Source organism: Tenebrio molitor, chromosome 3, assembly GCF_963966145.1.
Source record: "Tenebrio molitor chromosome 3, icTenMoli1.1, whole genome shotgun sequence".
NCBI lineage: Eukaryota > Metazoa > Arthropoda > Insecta > Coleoptera > Tenebrionidae > Tenebrio > Tenebrio molitor.
In genome coordinates, this window is record NC_091048.1 from 17,161,025 (window position 1) to 17,181,646 (window position 20,622).

General features: G+C 35.4%; 2 protein-coding genes across 4 annotated transcripts; one reads left to right on the top strand and one right to left on the bottom strand.

The window, feature by feature from the left end:
- Positions 1-7,284: 7,284 nt before the first annotated feature.
- On the bottom strand, positions 7,285-16,517 carry LOC138125584 (zinc finger protein 728-like). Of its 3 annotated transcripts, XM_069040990.1 has the most exons (6): positions 16,394-16,517; positions 15,440-16,311; positions 11,007-11,156; positions 10,757-10,949; positions 10,567-10,695; positions 7,285-10,307 (listed from the first exon to the last, which is right to left on the bottom strand). In XM_069040990.1, exons 2-6 carry the CDS (start codon positions 15,581-15,583, stop codon positions 7,498-7,500), a joined length of 3,426 nt encoding a protein of 1,141 aa, XP_068897091.1. In that variant the 5' UTR covers positions 15,584-16,311; positions 16,394-16,517; the 3' UTR covers positions 7,285-7,497. The 3 variants fall into 3 exon arrangements, with proteins under 3 accessions (XP_068897091.1, XP_068897090.1, XP_068897092.1); XM_069040989.1 differs by having other exon boundaries at positions 15,440-16,491; XM_069040991.1 differs by lacking the exon at positions 10,567-10,695 and having other exon boundaries at positions 15,440-16,491.
- A 111-nt stretch (positions 16,518-16,628) lies between these two features.
- Positions 16,629-20,525, top strand: Bre1 (E3 ubiquitin-protein ligase Bre1). Its single transcript, XM_069040997.1, has 12 exons — positions 16,629-16,751; positions 16,965-17,138; positions 17,191-17,377; positions 17,425-17,613; positions 17,666-18,147; positions 18,199-18,372; positions 18,425-18,871; positions 18,923-19,128; positions 19,179-19,332; positions 19,387-19,623; positions 19,677-20,001; positions 20,058-20,525. The coding sequence occupies exons 2-12, from the start codon at positions 16,989-16,991 to the stop codon at positions 20,435-20,437; spliced, it is 2,931 nt and encodes a 976-aa protein (XP_068897098.1). The 5' UTR covers positions 16,629-16,751; positions 16,965-16,988; the 3' UTR covers positions 20,438-20,525.
- Positions 20,526-20,622: the final 97 nt, after the last annotated feature.

Sequence of the window (20,622 nt, forward strand, 5' to 3'; positions counted from 1 at the left end):
CAAAATATACGTTAATTGCTTACGCCGATCGTTCGTCGTCCAAATATCTAGTTTTTTGTAGTTATTGTTCACGTCTACGGGATTACATAACACCAAGTTTAATCAAGAAATTGAGTGGAAATTATTTCATACACGTAAATAACAAGTATATTGAGGTTTGACATTGTTGCACTGATGAAAATTATGATGCAGACTCTGATTACCCTCATTACTTAAACAGTATGACGCACTTAATCTAATCTGAGTGATCCATGACCGACATACCTTAACAGAATTACATACTGAATTATCAAAATGCGTCAGAACGTTTCAATACCAAAAAGTTTTTGGTATTAATTTATCAGTTTTTTTAATTTTCAAATTTCCTGATGAATCAATTCTCGATGATGTCTAACCTTAATAAAATTATCTACTAAATAAAAATCTAGTATTGATTCAGAACATGGAAAATAATTTTTTAAACTCTACTTGGTCATGGGTGCAATGTTCGGATGAACTTTTATGTGTAGAGTTTCATACCAAACAATACAAGCGTACAACGTTAGTTTGAACCTCAAGAAATTATATTCAGTTTAGGTCAAATACACTTTATTAGATTAGGAATTAGGATCTCTTGATACGTCTTAAATCATTTCTGGAAAATTTTTGCAGAAACAAGTCAAATGAATAAAAAAAAGGGGTGCGTTTTGGCGTATTTCCGATTGATCTACCTTTCATCCCCTCATTCCTGGAGCCGCCCCAACCTTATCGATTTTTTCAAATATTCTGTGCCGCAGTTCATTTGACAGGTAATTTAACGAAAAATGGAGTTGAAATTTCAACAAGGAATAGATAAAAATAGTAAACGGTCAGAATCTTAATTTAACATTAAATTAAATTTGAAAACTTTTTCGTTATGCACCTAATGGCTAGCAAATAAAAATGATATTAGATTAATTGAAAATGCATTGTAGTAAATGTTGAAAACTTTCCCATTAACTCAACCCTTGCAATGAACGACTCTAGCCTCAAATGTATTTCTAAAGTTAGCAAAGATGTCTAGGAGTCAGCTGACATTTTCCGCAATTCGATGTCCAAATGATTCTAGAAATAGTGGATGTGGATACAGTTGTGCTTGAAATGTCTCTAAAGAAAAATCCCAATCGGCTTAAATCTGGCGATCTTCTTGTTCTAATACATGAACCAGGATGGTGAAGGAGTTTCAACTTACTGAAAGCCAAATTTTTCTTCAAATAGATTTTTGTCACTTTCTAAGATTTGAATTTTTGCTAAATACCTACTGATAAATAAATTTCACCGTCTAAGGTACCACCTATGAAGAAACGTCCAACAATGTGGTTACTTACCAAGAATTACTCTCCACACGTTTTAAGGTTTAGGGTTTACTTGGTTAATTTAAATAATAAAATACCTCTGCTATAAGTTTTAAAAAATATGATTTAATATACAGGGTGATTCTGAAATAAGTTTGGAAAAAAATGTGGAGTATCCTTGACACAAAATAATTCTGCGTCAATGACTTTTGGAGGTGAAATCAAAAGGATGGAAATTACCCTATATCCTTGTATTTTCAACGCCTATGAATAGGGAAAATTTGTCCGAATTTGTTCACTTCATTAGCAACCATTGTTACTCCACAATAAAGTCGTAGGTGCAAGCACACTGCTTTGTAAATGTTTCTATGGAAATGATCGAGAGGAGTAAGGTACGTTTGTGATTGACGGGCACCTTTGATTATTATTGTTGCTAAACTACCAAGATAATCAGGTAGTCACCTTTAATTCAGCAGCGTACTAGCAATTTTGACCAAATTTTCAATCATTTGTATCTCGAAAACGAAAAAACTTTTATAAGGAAAATTTTTTGTCTTTGAGTTCCTCTCATCATCACCAATTACCGTTTTTTTTTCCAAACTTATTTCAGAATCACCCTGTATTCTGGCTCTAGGGTTATGTCTGCTTCCCATACCACTTGAGAAAAAAGTAGCTTTTTTCGAAAAAAAAATTCGTACAAAAAATTGTTATTTACTTGTTCAATTCAAGTTTCGCAAAATTCTATACGACAATCAAAGTCATCTTTTAGTCTCAGGAACCAATTGCACCTTAGGAATTACAGTAGGTAGGAATTTGAGAATTTTTTGAATACGGAAAGAGACTTTATAGGGTCCATCACGATATGACCTATAACTGCCACTTGAACATTTTTATTCCTTGCTGACCTTCGAGGTTCACGTTTTTTACCAGCAACTGAACCTGTTTCAGAAAATTTCTACCGTAATTGAACCATGTATTTTGTTTAAAGATCGTTCCGAATAAATTTCATTATCATTAAATGTAAGGAATAATCTCTATTCTTTTGGCTAAAGTGTAAACCATTTTTGCTTTTTCCGTATTTTCGATACTCAGTAAGACACAATGGATTAAAATTACAAAAAGACGAATCCTACTATTTTTGAAGAATAATAATCTCATTGAGCAGCAAAAAAGTTTAAAGATTTCAATTATCTACTACATTGAATAAACAATCCCTAAAACGTTATAACTTTACACATAACTCTCCGATTCTTCGGTAAATTTTTTAATGACTGTCGCCACAAAAAAAATATTTTTTAAAACTACATGACCCTAGTTGAAAAAAAATCGATGAAATGACTCTTAAGAGTGGGAATTACGTCAAAGGAGAATAAGCCAAAATGTGCCCCCATTTGTTATATTTTTGGTTGGTTTTTACATACAAAAATCAATCTTTGGCCATCCTATAGCCGTAACATATTTCAATCTACCAAGAATAATGAACTTAATCCTGTTCACATTGGATTGAACATTAGTGGTGCAAACCGCACACATTTGGCATTAACTTTCATATGAGTTGTCATAAGAACAGGTCAGCCATTTGCACCATAGCTGTTCTTCCCAACGTGAACAGGTATTACTAGAGATTTTATGCGTGAATTTTAATATACAGGTGTCCCGTAAGTAAACGGCAATCTCTTGAGAAATGATAGAAATGACCTCATTAAACGATATCCTGTTGTTTTTTTTTCTTTTTCGAGTTCTTCTTTTAAGAGATAAAAAGCTTTAAAGTCATCCAATGAGGAGCGCTTTGCAAATTGATAAACAATTTTTTAATGGAGTTAAAATAGGAAAAATATTGGGAGCAAAAAAATTGGGACATCAACATCACTGTCTTGTCTTGACTTTTAATGTGAAATGATCCTTATCTGTTTCTAACCCTACTTTGAATTGATTGACGTTGTCATTATTTGTACGGTGACCGGCAAAAAAAGTTAGCCATCATTTAAATGTCAGTGGGCCGTATGATTTCCTTTTCATTAAATAACTATTTATTAAATAACTATTTGCTGATATATTTGAATATCATGCTGGTACATTCCGTCGTCGAATATCTGAAGCATTGTCTTTGTTGAATTAGATGTGGTTGATGTATTTGCTGGTTATGTTGGGGATTTATTTATTTATTTATTTATTTAATTTTTCTCTATTATATTATTTTCTAGGTTGTTTTTTTTTACCTTTTCTTTTCTCTTTTATTGTTATTTATGTATATGCCTATGAATATACATATACATTATTTATTATTTGTTACCCTTTGTGGACAGTTTTGTTCTTGGGTTAATAAAAGCTATTATTATTATTATTATTATTATTAAAGTTAAAGAGCGTGGTTAAATTGTTTTGTCTCTGTCTAACATAGTGCTTGGCATATACTATCACTTTGTGGAATCAATTATTTAGCTAATGAAAGGCTTAACGAATGGGAAATCATACGAAGTGATGGCAGTGATGGAAGAGGGCATTTGGAAAAGGAAACTAGGAGTATAAAATAAATATTTTTAAACTGTCAGTTAGAATAGTGTCAAATTTCTATAACAATAATCAAAGGCAAAATGACAATAAAGCTTGAACTACATTGAACTTTTCAAAATTGACAGAAATTTGATGTCCCACTTTTATGGCGGACAATAAATTTAGGCCGGCAAATTTCTGACATTTCAAAAAAGTCAATGCAAGCGACCATTTATTGTCATTGTGACTGATGTGTTAGTTTGTCAAACTGAAGGTTTTCAAACTGTTTGTCGTTTTCTTCGTCCTTTTCGTAACTTACAAATCATGACACCGCATTTCACTCTGGTGCACGCTTCTTTTCCCAATTTTAATTTTGATTATCTCTATCACGATGACAAGAATGACAAAAATCGAAAATGGGGTTAGTTGAACATAATGCCAGCTTCACATTTTGATGTCAAGCCAATGACAGGCCGGCCTAAATTTATTGTCCATCATAGTACCATTGCGGGCAAAAAAGTGGGACATCAAAGTCATTGTCTTGACTTTTAATGTGAAACAACCCTTATCTGATTCTAACCCTACTTTGAATTGATTGATGTTGTCATTAAGTATTGTACGGTGCGATCAATTAAAAAATAAATCGATTCGGCGTGTTACCTATGCCATAGCATAGGCTCCACAGCGAACTCGATTTATTTTTTTAAATGATCGCTCGGTACCTATATAGGTTGTAGGGAATGATTGTAAGTAAGCACGTAGTGAATATTTATTTAATGCAAAGTTCCAATCAAAATCTACCTTTATCAAAAGAAGAGGGCATTTGGAAAAGGAAAATAGGAGTAGGTATAAAATAAATTTTTAAACTGTCAGCTGGATGGAATAGTGTCAAAAAAAATGACAATTAAGCTTGAACTACATCGAATTTTTCAAAACTGACAGAAATTTGATGTCCCACTTTTTTTGCCCGCAATAGTACATACTCGGTACCTACGTCATAAAATGTTGACAAATGTGACATTCTAATTCAGTGTCGTTAAGAGAATGAAAACTATTGAAAATAGTATATTATGTTATGAGGAGCAAAAATGAAGTTTTATGTGCTGCGGCTGGTAGATTGGCTGCCGAACGCAGTGAGGCAGACAAACCAGCCAAAGCACATAAAACTTCATTTTTGCTCCGAATAATATATACTATTTTTTCTTCAAACCTTCATAAGAAATTATTTAAGACATGTTAAGAAACCAGGTAGGAATTTCAAATGATTTAGCTAGTTTGCTTTACTGCCGCTCATCAGCGGAGATAATAACTTCACGGACGCCCTCAGCGGAGATAATAACTTTATCTGCCGCTCTCAGCGGAGATAATAACTTTATCTGCCGCTCGTCAGCTCGTTAGATGCCATGACAATGAAGTGACACTTTAGCATTATCAATGCAGCAGGATAATGTCATAATTTACGGACGTTTGAAGAAAAAAGAAATTATTTATTTAAAATGAAAATTACTAGTAAACAACAAACTGTCTAAAGCAAATGCTCAAAGCCCGCATTTTGTTGTAAACAGGCTTGAACACGACGTATTAAAGATGTCCATACTGAATGGAATATCTCATCTTGATTATTTCTAATTTGGTTAGAAGCTACACTCACCGGCAAAAAAAACGGAACACTAATTATTCAACAACAAATTATTCCCTTAATACCTATTTTGATGTATTTTGACCAGGAGGCGATGATAGCAAACATAACCTTGAACATTAGCATAGGCTATTTTATTAGCAATTTCGCATAAAAACAACTTTTTTGCTTAAAAACCTTGTTTTCTTAAATTTACCATTTTTATAATAATCAAGCAACCTGGTTAGATTTTTATAACTTTTGTAATTTTTTATTGTTGTTAACTTCGAATTTAAGTGCAGAACGTAAAAAAATGTTTCTAGCTGGTGTAAATATTGCCAGAGCAGTAGCTTTGATTGAAGACTGTTGTTGTTTCCGTTATGCAGCTAATGCTATTGAGGCTTCTCTTGCTAGTCGTCACCGAGCTGTTCCAAAGTTTCGAAAGACTGATTGAAAAAGAGCAACCACATACCGCGACGATAGATTTTTAAATAATAATGGTGTTCCGCTTTTTCTGCCGGTGAGTGTATTTGAATTCTATGCCACAAATCTTCTTCATTATTGGCTGGGGTTGCATAAACCAATGATTTTACATATAGTCCCAAAAGTAGAAATCAAGAGGGTTGAGATTCTGAGACTGTGGTGGCCAAGCTATGGGACCATTTCTACCTATCCATTAGTTATGAAATTCGACTTATAAAATGGGTTTTTATTTTTTAGCACGTAGGCTTTGAAAATATTCAGAAAAAAAAATAGTGCGTTGTATTCCCTGCTAAGTAACTTTTCAAACGAGGTGTTACTTGGCATACCCTTCCATTTGAAAAAAAAAGTTAGGGGTGGTTGCGAACTTCCGGAAGCAGATATGCAAAAACCATATACGCCAAAATGTGGGCAAGGAAAAACAAAAATCGACCTGTTTCGGGATTTACCCATGTCCAAGTTATGAATTTTATTCCAGTTAAAGTTTCCACACTGTATATTTAATATGTATACGATGAAATTACTAATGCTTGTTAAAAACCATAAAATCAGCAAGACGAATTCGTCTTTAACTTCTATTTCACCTGAATACCCATGGAATACAAAACGGATCTATAAATTCTGATTTCATGGGACTTTGGACCTGAGTTTTAGTTTACAATGGTAAGTGGCCAATTCTTGGTTTGTAATTGACATAAAGGGACATACGAGTATGACCCACTTATCATGCATGAATCTATATTTATATTTCAGAATTTTAATTAAATGCCAAAAAAAACGGATGTACAAAAGGGGTAAAACAATTTTTAATTTTCCTTTTAAATGTTATACTTACATATGTATCTTCAAGTTTAACTAAAAAGAACACGTTTCAAGTATGGAACAGTTTATCTGTAAAATAACAGTAGTTAATATCGACATTATAAAGAAAAAATATAAATAAGCTTGTTTAAAAAAAAAAAAAAACATCCTAGGAAGAATATCTTTCCCGCAACCAGTAATACATACATAACTATGGCAGTCGATATAATGATGGTTCGTATTTACTTCTTGACATTCATTAGTCTGAAAGTCGTATGTTCAGACATTCGGTCTTAATGTGTTTTACTAAATATGTATACTAAATTATATCTACTATTGTTTTCTCTACATAAATATTTAAACCTACTGTTCTTATCTTTATACATACTTCTGCTGCTTAAAGACAGCATTTTAAAGTATATTTTTTATAATTAAAAAATGTTAAATCCGTACAACTTACTGGACAACCAATAATAAAAATGTAATGTATGTTAGGTTGACTTTTCACTTTAGCTATATTGATCTGAATTATTAATCAGTACTCTATATGGAAAGATGGTCGAAACAAAAACAAGTGAATAATGTAAACAGTTGCGTTTTATTGTAAAAAAGTAATACATTATCTTATGTCTAAGTATGTACAATTCTTAGGCACAAACAATGAATAGATTGCAGACCAATAACAGATTGATAAAAATAAAGTGTGTACAGTACACATAATCTTAATAACCACTAACAATGTTCAATGTTAACATAAAATAAAAAGGTGTAAAATTACTTGTACAGGATACGTCAGAATGGATGTGCTTGTATTGTGTGAGCCCTCAAATCCTTCGGCAAGTCAAATCCTTTGTTACAAATTGAACAATAAAATGATTTGGACCCCGACGACGCTTTTGCAGCGGTAATCATCTTTTGTTTTTCGTGAACTTTCAAATGAATACTCAAAGAATTGGCTTTTTCAAAAACGCGATTGCAGTAGTGACATCTGTACTCCTTATGTTCCCTATGAAATTGTCTCATGTGTGTTTTTAACATCTCCATCCTACTGAAAGCGGCTGGACACTGACTGCATCCAAAAGTCTTATTTTTCGGCTGTTTCTCAACCATGGCGTGGAATCGTTTGTGTTGGTCGTACTCTTCCTGAGAACCAAAATCTAAATTGCACATAGTACAGCGTGCCGGCAGAACAGTCGCGTTAACATTTCTATGCTTCTCAAGAATATGGATTTGTAAAGCGGTGTCGTTCGGTAGAATCGCGTGACAAGTTGGACACTGATACTGGAAATGATCCTGGGGTTCTTCTTTAATCTTAAGTAAAGACTCTTCCTTACGTTTCACACTCTCGAGCTTGCCGCGTTTATGCCAACCTTGATGGGCATATAAGGCCGAACTAGAACTGAACGCCTTGCCACACAACGAACAAGCAAAACTTTTAGATTTGTCTTTCTTTTGGTGCGGCTTGAATTCTTCCATGTGCTCGTCTTTCATATGATTGGATAATTGGAACGGGTTAGCAAATGAAATTTTGCAATACTTGCAATACACCATGTTCTGCTTGTTTTTGATAATTGGTCTCACTTCTCTCGCGTGTTTTTCCTTATGTTTTTTCAAAGCGATTTTGGTTGTGAATGTTTGTACACATACGTCACAGGTAAAAACAAATGGTGCTTTAAGATCACCTTCACTCTGTTCATCAGATAGGTTCGGCATGGTGTCGTCATTTTCAGTATGACCATCAGCTTTATGTCTTTCCAAACTCGCTATATTTTCAAATGCACAATGACATATATCACACCACACTTTCTTTGTACTTTTTTTGGCACTCTTAGTAGTCGGACTTGTGTTATACACCCCGTGACTCTTCATGTGGTTTTTGAGATTGTACCTATTTGAGAAAACCTTGAAACACCGTTTGCACGTGTGATAAGACTCTGAATCGTCTTCGTTGTTTTCTTCCTCAGTGGAGCCTTGAAGTTGCGGAGGTTCCACTTGCTTCTTTGGTGCCAACTGATTGTTTCTTTCGTGCATCTGTTTGTGCATAAAGTACGAACCACCGGTAACAAAGACTTTGTCACAATATTTGCATTGCTTTGGAAAATCTCCGCTGTGAGGCGACTTATTTTCAGGATGTTTCTTCCTGTTATGATCCCACAAACCCCCGTAACCCGAATATTGTTTGTTGCAGAGTTTACAACAGAACTTTTTAGTTTTATTTTCTCCCTCTGGTTCAGTAGCTTCTGCAGATTCTAGAACTGGCATTGCTTCGTGTGTCAGTTTGTGTTCTTTCAATTGCTCTTTCGATGTGAACATTCTGTCGCAAATTTCGCACATTACAACTATGTTGCTTCCTTCACCGTTCGGGCTGACCATTGTACTCTTGTACGACTGCGTTTTCGAATCTCTGTACACCTTAAGATTCAGATGTACACTTCTGTGTTGGTCCAACTCCGACTGAAACTGGAAAATTTTTCCGCACTCATTGCAAGTCTTTTTCTTATGCATTCCTTTATGTTTTTCCCATTCGGCTGTGCTAAACATGCCTCCGCAGTCAGGACAACAATATATGGAATCGTCGAACTGTTCGTCTCGATTTTCTTGCAGATGCATCTTATAATGTCTCCACATATTATTATTATTTGAATATTCTTTAGAACAAATGGGACAAGTAGTTCCCGGAATCTTCTGCATGTACAACGGATTTATTACTTTTCCGTCTTCCTCTTCGGGTTCTACAATTGACGCTTTGTACGAACTTCTTCTTTTTCCGCTGATGATATTGCTTTCGTCAGCATGCTCCCGCTTAACGCTTTGTCTAGTGCGTGTCGTAGGTGAAACCAATCTCCTTTGTTTGTAATTATCATCTTGCAAAAGAACAAAACCTTCGGAGTTATCGTGAAGTTCAGCTGCATGTTTTTGGAAAGCATCCAAAGTTTTAAGTGTGACAAAACAAATATCACAGTAAAATTCCACCATACAACTAATGTAAGTGTGATCTGTGTATTCTTCCAACGAATTGAATACTCTGCCACATGTACATCTGTGCGGCATCTCGACTTGGCTGTGATCCTCATCAACGTGCATACAAAAGTCTTCGTGGAACGTATACATGAACCTACACTGAGTGCATTTGTAGTTTTGATAAAGACGAGTTTTTACCTTGCTCCGCTTCTTCAAATTCGACAATTTAATCAGACTTTCTAAATTGGACTTGGGACACCTCAGATAATGTTTCGTACTTGTTGATCTGTCAGTGAAGGTGATCATGCAGTGGTAACAAGTAAATACCGGAAACCAAATCCGTAAAGATCGTAGATGAGACAATAAACCTTTCAAATTAGGGTGGGTGACGTTGTGACATGCACATCGAAGTGAACTGTACATGGTGACCATCGCTTTACACTTTTCAATGTAACTGTTTTCTATTCTGGACAAATTTTCCGACGAGATCGGAGGCGTTGAATTTCGTTGCAATAACTTTAAACCAGCTGCAAACAAAATTTTCTTTTCTTCTGTGGTGGGTTCCTTTGTTTCGGACGTCGATTCGTTTTGACTCCGCGAGTCCATGGAACTCTGCGACCTTTCGTCTTGAGTGAGTGAACCTGTGAAAGATATTACCACATGCTAAATCCGCCACGCAAAATGTACACCTATTTAAAGCTACTTTTCTAATAAACTATTTTACTAACTGTAATAAAAAAATTGACACAATAACATAATATTCTCTTTTTAATTTGAAAAATATGGAAAATTATAATGAATAATTGAAAGCGTTTAACTTTCAAGGTAAAATTTACATATTACATATTATAACATTCATTACGGAGTGCTTGCTGCTTGCGTCAAAAGTTACGAACTCACCAACGTCTGACTCGGTAGTGGAACCGTACGATTTCATACCGTGTATTACTCTCTCATGTTTCCTGCGATTTCCTGCCGAACTGAATAATTTTCCGCAAAAGCTACATTTTCGGGGATGACCTTCCTCATCTACACAAAACATAGCCGGCACTCTTTCGTCGATTACAAAAAGGGATCAAACAAGACTCACCGTTAAGCTGTGAGGAAGGAGAATGTGGAAGGACCTCCACGTCACCATCTTCCGGACCTTGTGGAGTCAACGGCGGCGGAAGTTCGTTGTACTCTTCTTCCACTGGCTCGTTTTTCACGGGAACGTCTCCATTAATCACCACATCTGGTGCTAGTGCCTCGTGATCGATAGGTTCCTCTTTGATTTGAATATTCTATGTAAAATTACGACAGTAGCAAGAGAAATCTAAATAAAGAAATTTGTATTTTACCATATCGGATAAATCTGCACTTGAGATATTCATCCACTGTTCCAGTTTGGTCTGGTTTTCGCAACAAGTAAGCTTGAAAGACTGCCAGTTGTTTACTTTTTCAACACATTGGAGGCAAACCATGGTCGATAGTTTATCGTCAGCCATTATCTATTTCGAACAAATATAATATAAAATTAAAATATCTTGAAGAACAGTAGGAGAGTGCTATTCAATACTACAACATCTCCGTTGAAAAAGGCACATCAATTGAAAAGGAACATATTAGGAGAACCTATATTCAATATGCTTTCAAAACACATGTTATTTAAAATTCCCAATGCACAGTTCATTTTACAAAATAAACAAATTGTTTATTTATTTACAATTACTATAGTGTTTATCCTAGACCTTTCCTTAATTAGTTCTCAACTTTTTATCTTTATTTATTATTAGATTTTTTACTATTTCCTTCATTTTATACCTATAGGCATTCCGATTTCCACCGCCTGTAGTTAAACAATAAAGTAATGTCCACAAGAAATTACTCCCTAGATTCGAACTTTTAGGGAAATTACGTTTTTCATGTTGTATGTAACTAGAATTTTCAAAAGTAATTTTGATTGCCTAAGGTTGGTTGCTATCAATTCAGAGATTCTTTGCGCAAGTCCAACTAAATATGCCGCCAGAAACCAAAACTTGAAAACATCTACTCTCGTGTCAAAAATAAATTACTCCCTAGAATTCGAATTTTTAGGGAAATCACGTTTTTCACGTTGTGTGTAACTAGAATTTTCAAAAGTAATTTTGAATGCTTAAGGTTGGTTACTACGAATTGAGAGATTAAGTTCAACAAAATATGCCGCCAGAAACCAAAATTGATTGTGCAACAAAAAAACATCTATCACTTAGCGAGAAATAGAGCCATATGCAACTGTTACAAGGAATTCGCTGCCTTAGGGTGACGATATCTTTTGTTTGTCACCAGAAACCACATAGCCTCCAACCTAACCAAATTTATAGCAACCTAGTAACAAATATCCCTAAATCCTAGGGAGTTGTTGACAAATCTATCCTAAAGTTAGTATAGTAACTTTTCTACAGATGTACAGGATGAAATCTGTCAGATTGTCATGGCCAAGCATCGTTTTTTTTTTAAGTTGGAGTTGGAGTTTAAGTTGGCTCCATCCTGGTTCCTAGGGGCGTTTTTCGATTGATAATTGGCTGCACTTTTATTGTCAAAATTGGCACTATTTGTGTTTAATTTTTTTGTTAATTATCAAAATGTTTCTAGAGTGAAAAATAAATTATAAATATTATGTTAACTACCGGGTGATCAAGAAGGACTGTTTAAGTTGGCAGTACAATTAAGAAAATTTTTTAATTCGGTTATTTATAACACTGCAACTGAATATGTTTTGTTGGTTTATTTGACAAATATGTAATATAGGTATATCATTAACAACGACAAGCCACCAACAACCGGAAGTTACTCCTGTTATACGATTTAAAATACGATCCAGTGTTGCCAACTTAAACAGTCCTTCTTAATCACCCCGTATTTAGATTTGTTTGCATTTACTTCACAAAATCTGTAGGAACCAGGCTGCCAATGCAAGTTAACTCGAAAAAAACTCCCCTAGGAACCAGGATCGAGCCTACTTTCTCTTATATACCACTCTAATCTATCCATATCCCTATTAACCTATGAGAAAAAAAAACTGAATACACGTCGGCACAACTAACTTTTTTGCCAAATTTAAAATTGAAACAATGCCGTAAAAAAAGAAATTTGCTTCACAAAACATTAAAAACTGGTTTAACACGCTGTGGAAGAATTAAAAAAAAAAAAAACTACTTGTATAAATGAAAATTCAACAGCGTTGAGACGTGTATTTTCGACGTTGTGAGGTTGGTTGATCTTTGATACAATATGGAATGGGTATGGAGTGGCTCCAACTTAAAGTAAATTTAACTATTGTAACATATCATATAACACACCCGTGTCCTTTATGAATCTCTAAAATTAACCATCTTTGAAGAGAAAAAATAATCAAACTGGGGTTGCTACAAATGTCATTTTTAACGTTTTTATAAATGCGTTTATAAAAAGCACGTGAAAATTTGTAGACTTTCAACAAATGTAATATCCATTTTCATATAGAAGATTTTACACGCTAGTCATTATCATGTTGAATTAAAGAAATAAGAAACATTGAAAATATAACACCAACTCAGTACCTACTGTAAACATGTAAAGGTTTTACACTGCATGTGCTGTTCAATTTAACATAAAATTGACGAGTTGCATTTTTGAAATTTCACACAAAAGTACTAATGTATACTCAAACTACTTCAATTAATTATCACACTAGAGAAGCATTCCTGTATCTGAAGAACATACAAGTACATACATACATGGTAAGTACGGCCCTCCTTAAAATTATCTGTTCTTATTTTACAATTCTGTAAAACATAAATTTATTTTTTAGTAATAACACTGATAATAAAAATTCTACTGATAAAAATCCTATTACCACATTACAGAAAATGTTAAATTATGTACTTTCAGCAGTTGGTGCCAAATGGACATCTTTATATGCATAACCTACATATAATTCATACACCGATTGATGATTGATTGAATATCTTGTTTAGTTTGTTTCTTTTATCTAAACAGGATAAGTAACTAATCAAGAATTGGAACGTACTCTTGTATCTGCAATTATTTAATTACACATTGTTGGTAGTAAGGACAATTCAAGTACAAACAAGTACTTGAGGTGAAAGTACAAAAATCCACTTTGGTTACACTTCTTTTTACCTTATCTAAAGTTAGAGGTACCTGCTTTATGGAGGGGTCCTAAATACAAAAGACCTAATATTAGCCATTACTGAGAAATAAGAAAACGTTAAGATTATTTCTTGCTGATTCTTGTATTTTTATGTACAAATAAATGTACCTGCACAATGAATATACCCACCAGCAAGTAACTCGCTGTTATCAAACAATTAAATTTTTAAATTTATTTCCAGCTGATTTCATCTGTTTGCTTCTTGATAACAATTGTTACAAAAGTCTATGATCCTAGAGTAGGAGGTTTGTGATGCTTTTATGACTGCAACAACGAATTTTACGCTGTTAATATGTCAAATTTGAAAAAACTATCAACTCTTAATACCTTTTGACTTAAATTTTAGGAACACTTTTACGTTATCCTTGAAACAGGAATTCATTAATTAGTAAACTAACAACAGGCCGATTGTACGTCTCTAAGGTCAAGACCCTAAGAAATAACTATTGATTTTCTTAAAGTAGAAGTCTTTATTTATCAATTAACCATATCGAATGATGTCATAACAAACACAAAACAGCAGAACTGATTAAGTGAAGATTTCAATTAGAAGAATTCAAATAAACGAATCTTTGATTGTTTTAGAAGATCATGATTTAACTGCATGTATAAAACGTATTTCTATTGCATACCGGTACTCATCTCAGCTATAAACATCAATGACTACACTGTTTCCAACGAATTATTATGTATGTCGTACACGAATCTATCAATTTGGAGTGAGCATTATGAATACATTTACCCAACACATGTTGGTATATTTTCTTTTCAACACCTTTATAGAGTTAAAATATAGTTATTACAAGAGAGTCCAACTGAAAATTTCCCCTATCAGAGCCTCCACACGTAAATTATAATTTCCCTAATGACAGACTACCTGCAACTTTGAAGGGTTGTAAAATTCCAAGAAAATATGTACCCCAAGTAAATTGGAAATATCTGACGACTAGCACGCCAGGATGTTACATTATTAAATACTCAGAGCAAACAACGTCTTACTATCTTCGTAATATTGTAAAGTTACAAGTGGAAACACAAGGCCTAAATGAGTAAAGAACTAAATATCGTCAGCAGATTTTTGACATGTTTTACTACAGGTTAAATCGTCTTATCAATGCGGAATATAAACAGGTTTGAATTCCTCCCGGAGCAATTTGGAGGTTGTCGAATGTAAATAATCAGTAAAGACCACAATACTTGTTTCATTTAAGAATTTTGCCTTTGTTGAAAGAGCGTTAAAGCACATGTGGGAATGATGATGTGGCCTTGTGGAGAATATGGAGGTGCATTAAGCGTCTTGTTGCACACGATGAATAGACGACTTTCAGATTTAGCGAACGTTCCATCATTTTAGCCGATGGAAGGTACATAAAAACGCAGTTCTCGTGGTACGTGATGTACGAAGGGTGATAACAGAGGTATCCTCCATGTTCGAGATAATACGAAAGCTCAATCTGGGTTGAGAGCCGTAAGGTCTAAAATTCGTGCATTCCTTACGGAAGAAACGCCGTACGTCTCCCACCCACCTTCCACACGATTCTTTGATGATTAGTCAATTATTCGCGAATTCCTAGATGAAACAATGCCAATTCAACTCACCTCGACTCCTAAAGAAGTCGAAATCTTCTGTTGTAACCCTCGATCGTCTACACTTTCATCAAAAATCGACTTTAGATTGTCCAAAGTGTCGGACAAACACAGTCTGCAGCACGCATTAAAGTTTGCCAACCTCGAATCAGCCATCGCGATCGTCTTTAAAACAATACACACATCAAGGTTTCAGTCGAGTTTTAGGCGGAAATCACAGCAATTTCACCCCAAATTCACGATTCACACCAAAACTGGGACAAGTATCTACGAACGCTGACTGCCTGGAACGGGTACGCCATGACTATGAGCTCCCCACTTACACCGCTCAGTCAGGATATTCAACGGAACGCTGGTCGTTGAGCTGCTGTACAAATGGTGGGAAGAAATAGCAGCGTGATAGAACGGCTTTTCGCGTCATCTCTGCACTCTTCGCAGAAGGAAAATTCTTCTTCCAACATCATCATTCAGCATACGATACTCTTGAATCTTCATTGTTCTTCGGCTATTATCAAGAGTCACTCTTTTGGTACCTTGTTTTTACCTCTAATTTACTCGAGACTACGCCGACAAACCTCGCTCTTTTATCGATTCATCGGCACTATCAGGTCTCACAATGCTACTTCTCAAATTTATTTCGCAAAATCAACCAACGTACACTCCCACACCATCAAACATCGGTCTTCCAAATATTACTTTAAATTCTCTTTACTCGTTCCGCTACTTTTAAAAATTAAAATAACAGCCTTCATATTAATACACATTACATTATATTTCACATTTACTCCAGCCGTAGCAGAATATCCCTTCTTTTATCTTTAATTTAGACAAACAACGCAGTAAAGCCCCGACAACAGTGGTTGTTTCGTAATCTCCCAAATTTGCTAAAAATAATCATGTATTGAACCTCCTTCATAATTACTTCAAGTCCAATTGCCACATCGTCTAAATTAACAATCTCTTTACCGATATTTCGTGATTTTGTAAAGGATTCACGACGCATCAGGTTTCAAACGGAAATTATAATTTTGATAAGGCAAACATGACCTTCAACTTTGAATAAAAAGAGTAGTTCCTGCATTACGGTAAATATTCTTCCAAATAAAACGCAAGTGAAACGTTTAATAAAAAATAAAAAGGAAAATATGATGTTTAGGATGACTGAAGGCCGGAAGTCGTCCAAATTTTGCCAACCATTAAAAAACTTTAAAAAACATGGCGCATGAGCAGTGTTGCAAACCGGGTTTAAGCTGGTTCCAAAATCGATAACAAAGCGGTGAAAATATAAATAATAAATAATAAATGTGCTTATTGTAAAGCGGAGGTAATCATTCAGGTTTAAATAAAAAAAGATAGGAGACACATTAAAAATTTTCTTGTAGCGGTTGTGTGCGAAATTAAAAATTTGCCTTTGCCACTGTTATGCTCTTGTTATCTACATTTTTTCAATCACAAATGTTTATCTAGGCAATAACGTCGTACATTTTGCGTAAATGGGGTAGTTCCACTTGAGAATTATGCAATTATGCTTTTTTAGTGAGTTGGCCGATATAACCTAAAAATGTCCAAAAGACACCTAGAGGAAAGTACGAGCGGGGGCCCGCCGCCCATCAAGAAGATTCACTTTGAGCCACATCTGATAGGTCCAGTTTCCACTCTAGAGGAGATGGATATCAAAGTTCTGCAATTTCAAAATAAGAAATTGGCGCAGGTACTGCTCCATAATGCATGGTCAAGTTTAAGTTCTGCTCGATTAATTTTAGAGGATCGAGCAACGTTATAGAACTGAGCAAGAGTTGCGACAGAGAATTGAGCAGTTGGAGAAGAGACAAACTCAAGATGATGCCATGTTAAATGTTGTAAACCGCTATTGGAACCAGCTGAACGAAGATATCCGTATTCTCTTGCAAAGATTTGATGCAGAAACTGCTGACGAATCTGAAAATAAAAGTAAAATCTTTCTGTTGTTGTGATTGTTGTCTTAATCTTGGTTGTAGATGAAAGTGAGGCCACAACTTCATTCTTGCTGCAACTTTCAACGTGGGACAAGGATGAGCTTAATGATAAATTAGCTAACAGGGTCCAAGTTTCGCGAAGAGCAGTTGCTAAAGTAATACAAGCATTTGACAGACTGATGCAGAGAAATGAGAAGATCACGTTGGCCCTTAAAGGAGAATTAGAAGGGCGTAAGTTGTGGTCGTTTTGTTTGTGTTTTATGTAATATTTGAAAATGTACAGAGGATGCTCCAAGTGTTGATGAAGTCATTTGCCAAACAAATGTCCAGCTGCAAGCGGAAAATCGAAATTTACAAGCACTTCATACTTCACTGCATGAAAAATATCACACAAACAGCTTGAAAGTTGCCGAGCTGCAAGACTCTGTAACAGGAAAGGAAACAGAAATTGCTGAGTTGAAAAATCAAATTGATGATCTACAGTATGAACTTGAAAAAGTTCGCAACAGAAATGATAAACTTGAAACTCACTTGGCTGAGGCTATTGAGAAGTTGAAGACTTATCATCAGTTACATGGTGATCCAGAAAAAGGTCCCCAACAAAAGCAGGTGGTGCAGTCAAATGTCTCTCAAGCCAAACTTGAAGATTTAATGAAAGAAGTAGAGGAGTGGACTGAATTGGCGAACAACAGACTTACCGAATTAGATAAATTACATCAAACCCATCGTGAGACATTAAAGGAAGTGGAAAAATTGAAAATGGATGTATGTTTCTTACCTTGTTATCTAGTGTTGTCATTAAGAGCGTATTTGTAGATTCGACAATTGCCTGAGAGTGTAATTGTAGAAACAACAGAATATAAATGTCTCCAATCACAGTTTTCTGTACTTTACAATGAATCGATGCAGTTGAAAACACAGTTGGATGAAGCTAGACAACAATTACAAACCAGTAAGAATGCTCATCTGAGAAACATTGAGATGATGGAGGTTTGTCTCTGATGCATCGATTTACTTCTGTTGTTTATTTTATCGTTTCTAGAGTGAAGAACTGATCGCCCAAAAAAAACTGAGACAGGAAGTGATGCAACTTGAGGACTTTTTGGCTCAGCTTCGCAAAGAATATGAAATGTTGAGGATTGAATTTGAACAAAATTTGGCCGCTAACGAACAAACTGGCCCCATAAATAGAGAGATGCGTCATTTAATAACGTCACTACAGAATAACACACAACAACTTAAAGGTGAAGTTCACCGATACAAAAGAAAATACAAGGAAGCGAACACGGAAATTCCAAAATTGAAAAAAGAAGTGGAAGATCTTAATGTCAAGTTGACACAAGTTCAAGGAGCTAACCAAGATTCAAAGGAGAATATTAAAAAGGAAGTGATCAAGGAAGAAGATGCTTCAACTAGTGAATCAGGGGCACAGGTTAAGGAAGAACCAGCTTCTACACCTGCAGTGAAAAAGGAAGAGGATGAATCAGAGGTAGTTGTTGTTAAGATTGTAATGGAAATGGTATTTGGACTTAATTTGTAGCAAACTGAGGAAGGAGATGGTGACAAAACATCTAACTCAGGTAATTCGCCCTCGGCCAAGAAAGATGCTGGAGTCAAACAGGAAAAAGGAACGGTTAAAAAAGAGCCAGCTGTTAAAACCGAGAAGGATCATCGAGAAGCGCAGAGAGTGAAGGATGCAAAAATCGCAGAAAGTGAGATGGTGAGAGATCTAAAAAATCAACTGAAGTAAGTTGTTACCTCAGTGGAAGAACTTTTTATTTATTGTTATGTATTAGGAAAGCACTGAACGAACAGAAGGAGATGAAACTACTGCTGGACATGTACAAGGGCGTCAGTAAGGAGCAAAGAGATAAGGTTCAATTGATGGCTGCCGAGAAAAAACTGAGAACTGAACTGGAAGATATAAGGCAACAAATTAAGAAGATGCAGGTTCGTAGTTCAGTTGATGTATTTTGTTTGTTATTTTGCAAGTTAAAACTTCAGGATAGCAAACGAGACGACAAAAGAAAACTAGCAGAAGACGAGGCGCTGAAAAAAATCAAGCAGTTGGAAGAACAGAAGTACGAATTGCAGAAGCAAGTGGCTTCGCAGAAACCGTCAGATGGGAATTGGGGCGGTCACAACGTTTTGCATCAGATGCGACCATTCGTCGGGTCACACGAGGAAGAAGCGCTTTTGAATGAAATGGAAGTTACGGGACAAGCGTTTGAAGACATGCAAGTAAATTGCAAGTCTTAAATACGTCGATGACAGTAGTCATGTCATTTTTTCAGGAACAAAACTCCCGCTTGATACAACAATTGCGTGAAAAAGATGACGCCAATTTTAAGTTGATGTCAGAAAGGATCAAGTCTAATCAACTTCACAAACTAGCGAGAGAAGAAAAAGACGTTTTGAAGGAACAAGTTAGCACCTTGACAACGCAAGTTGAAGCGGCGAATTTAGTTGTAAGAAAGTTGGAAGAGAAAGAACGGATTCTCCAGAATACGCTAGCAACTGCCGAGAAGGAACTGGGTTTGAGGCAGCAAGCGATGGAGATGCACAAGAGGAAAGCTATCGAAAGTGCTCAATCGGCGGCCGATCTGAAGTTACATTTAGGTAAGTGTCTTCTCCAATAGGGTTTAGCGGTTTCTGATTGGTTTGTGTGTGTACAGAAAAGTACCACTCACAAATGAAAGAAGCCCAGCAAGTTGTTGCTGAGAAGACCAGTTCGTTGGAAGCGGAAGCTTACAAAACTAAACGGTTGCAAGAAGAAATAGCTCAACTGAAACGCAAGGCGGAGAGGATGAAGAAGATGGAACTAGCGGGAACCACTCTAGATGAAGTGATGATGGAAGAAATTCGCGAATATAAGGAAACTCTGACGTGTCCTTCTTGCAAGGTCAAGAGGAAGGATGCCGTGTTATCCAAATGTTTCCACGTTTTTTGTTATGATTGTCTCAAAACCAGGTACGAGACGAGGCAAAGGAAGTGCCCCAAGTGTAATTGTGCTTTTGGTGCAAACGATTATCATCGCCTATTTTTATCAAACTAATTTATTTCTAAGATTCTTTTGTATTTTCCTTTTATCTCTAGTATTTTTGACAAGGATTGGTATTTATAATACAAAATATTTAAAAACGCTTCTTGTTTACTTTGGAATAAATCCAGTTAATTTTGCAATACGTTTTTATAACATTCAGATCTGATTTTAACGAAACATGGACTCAAATGGCCGTT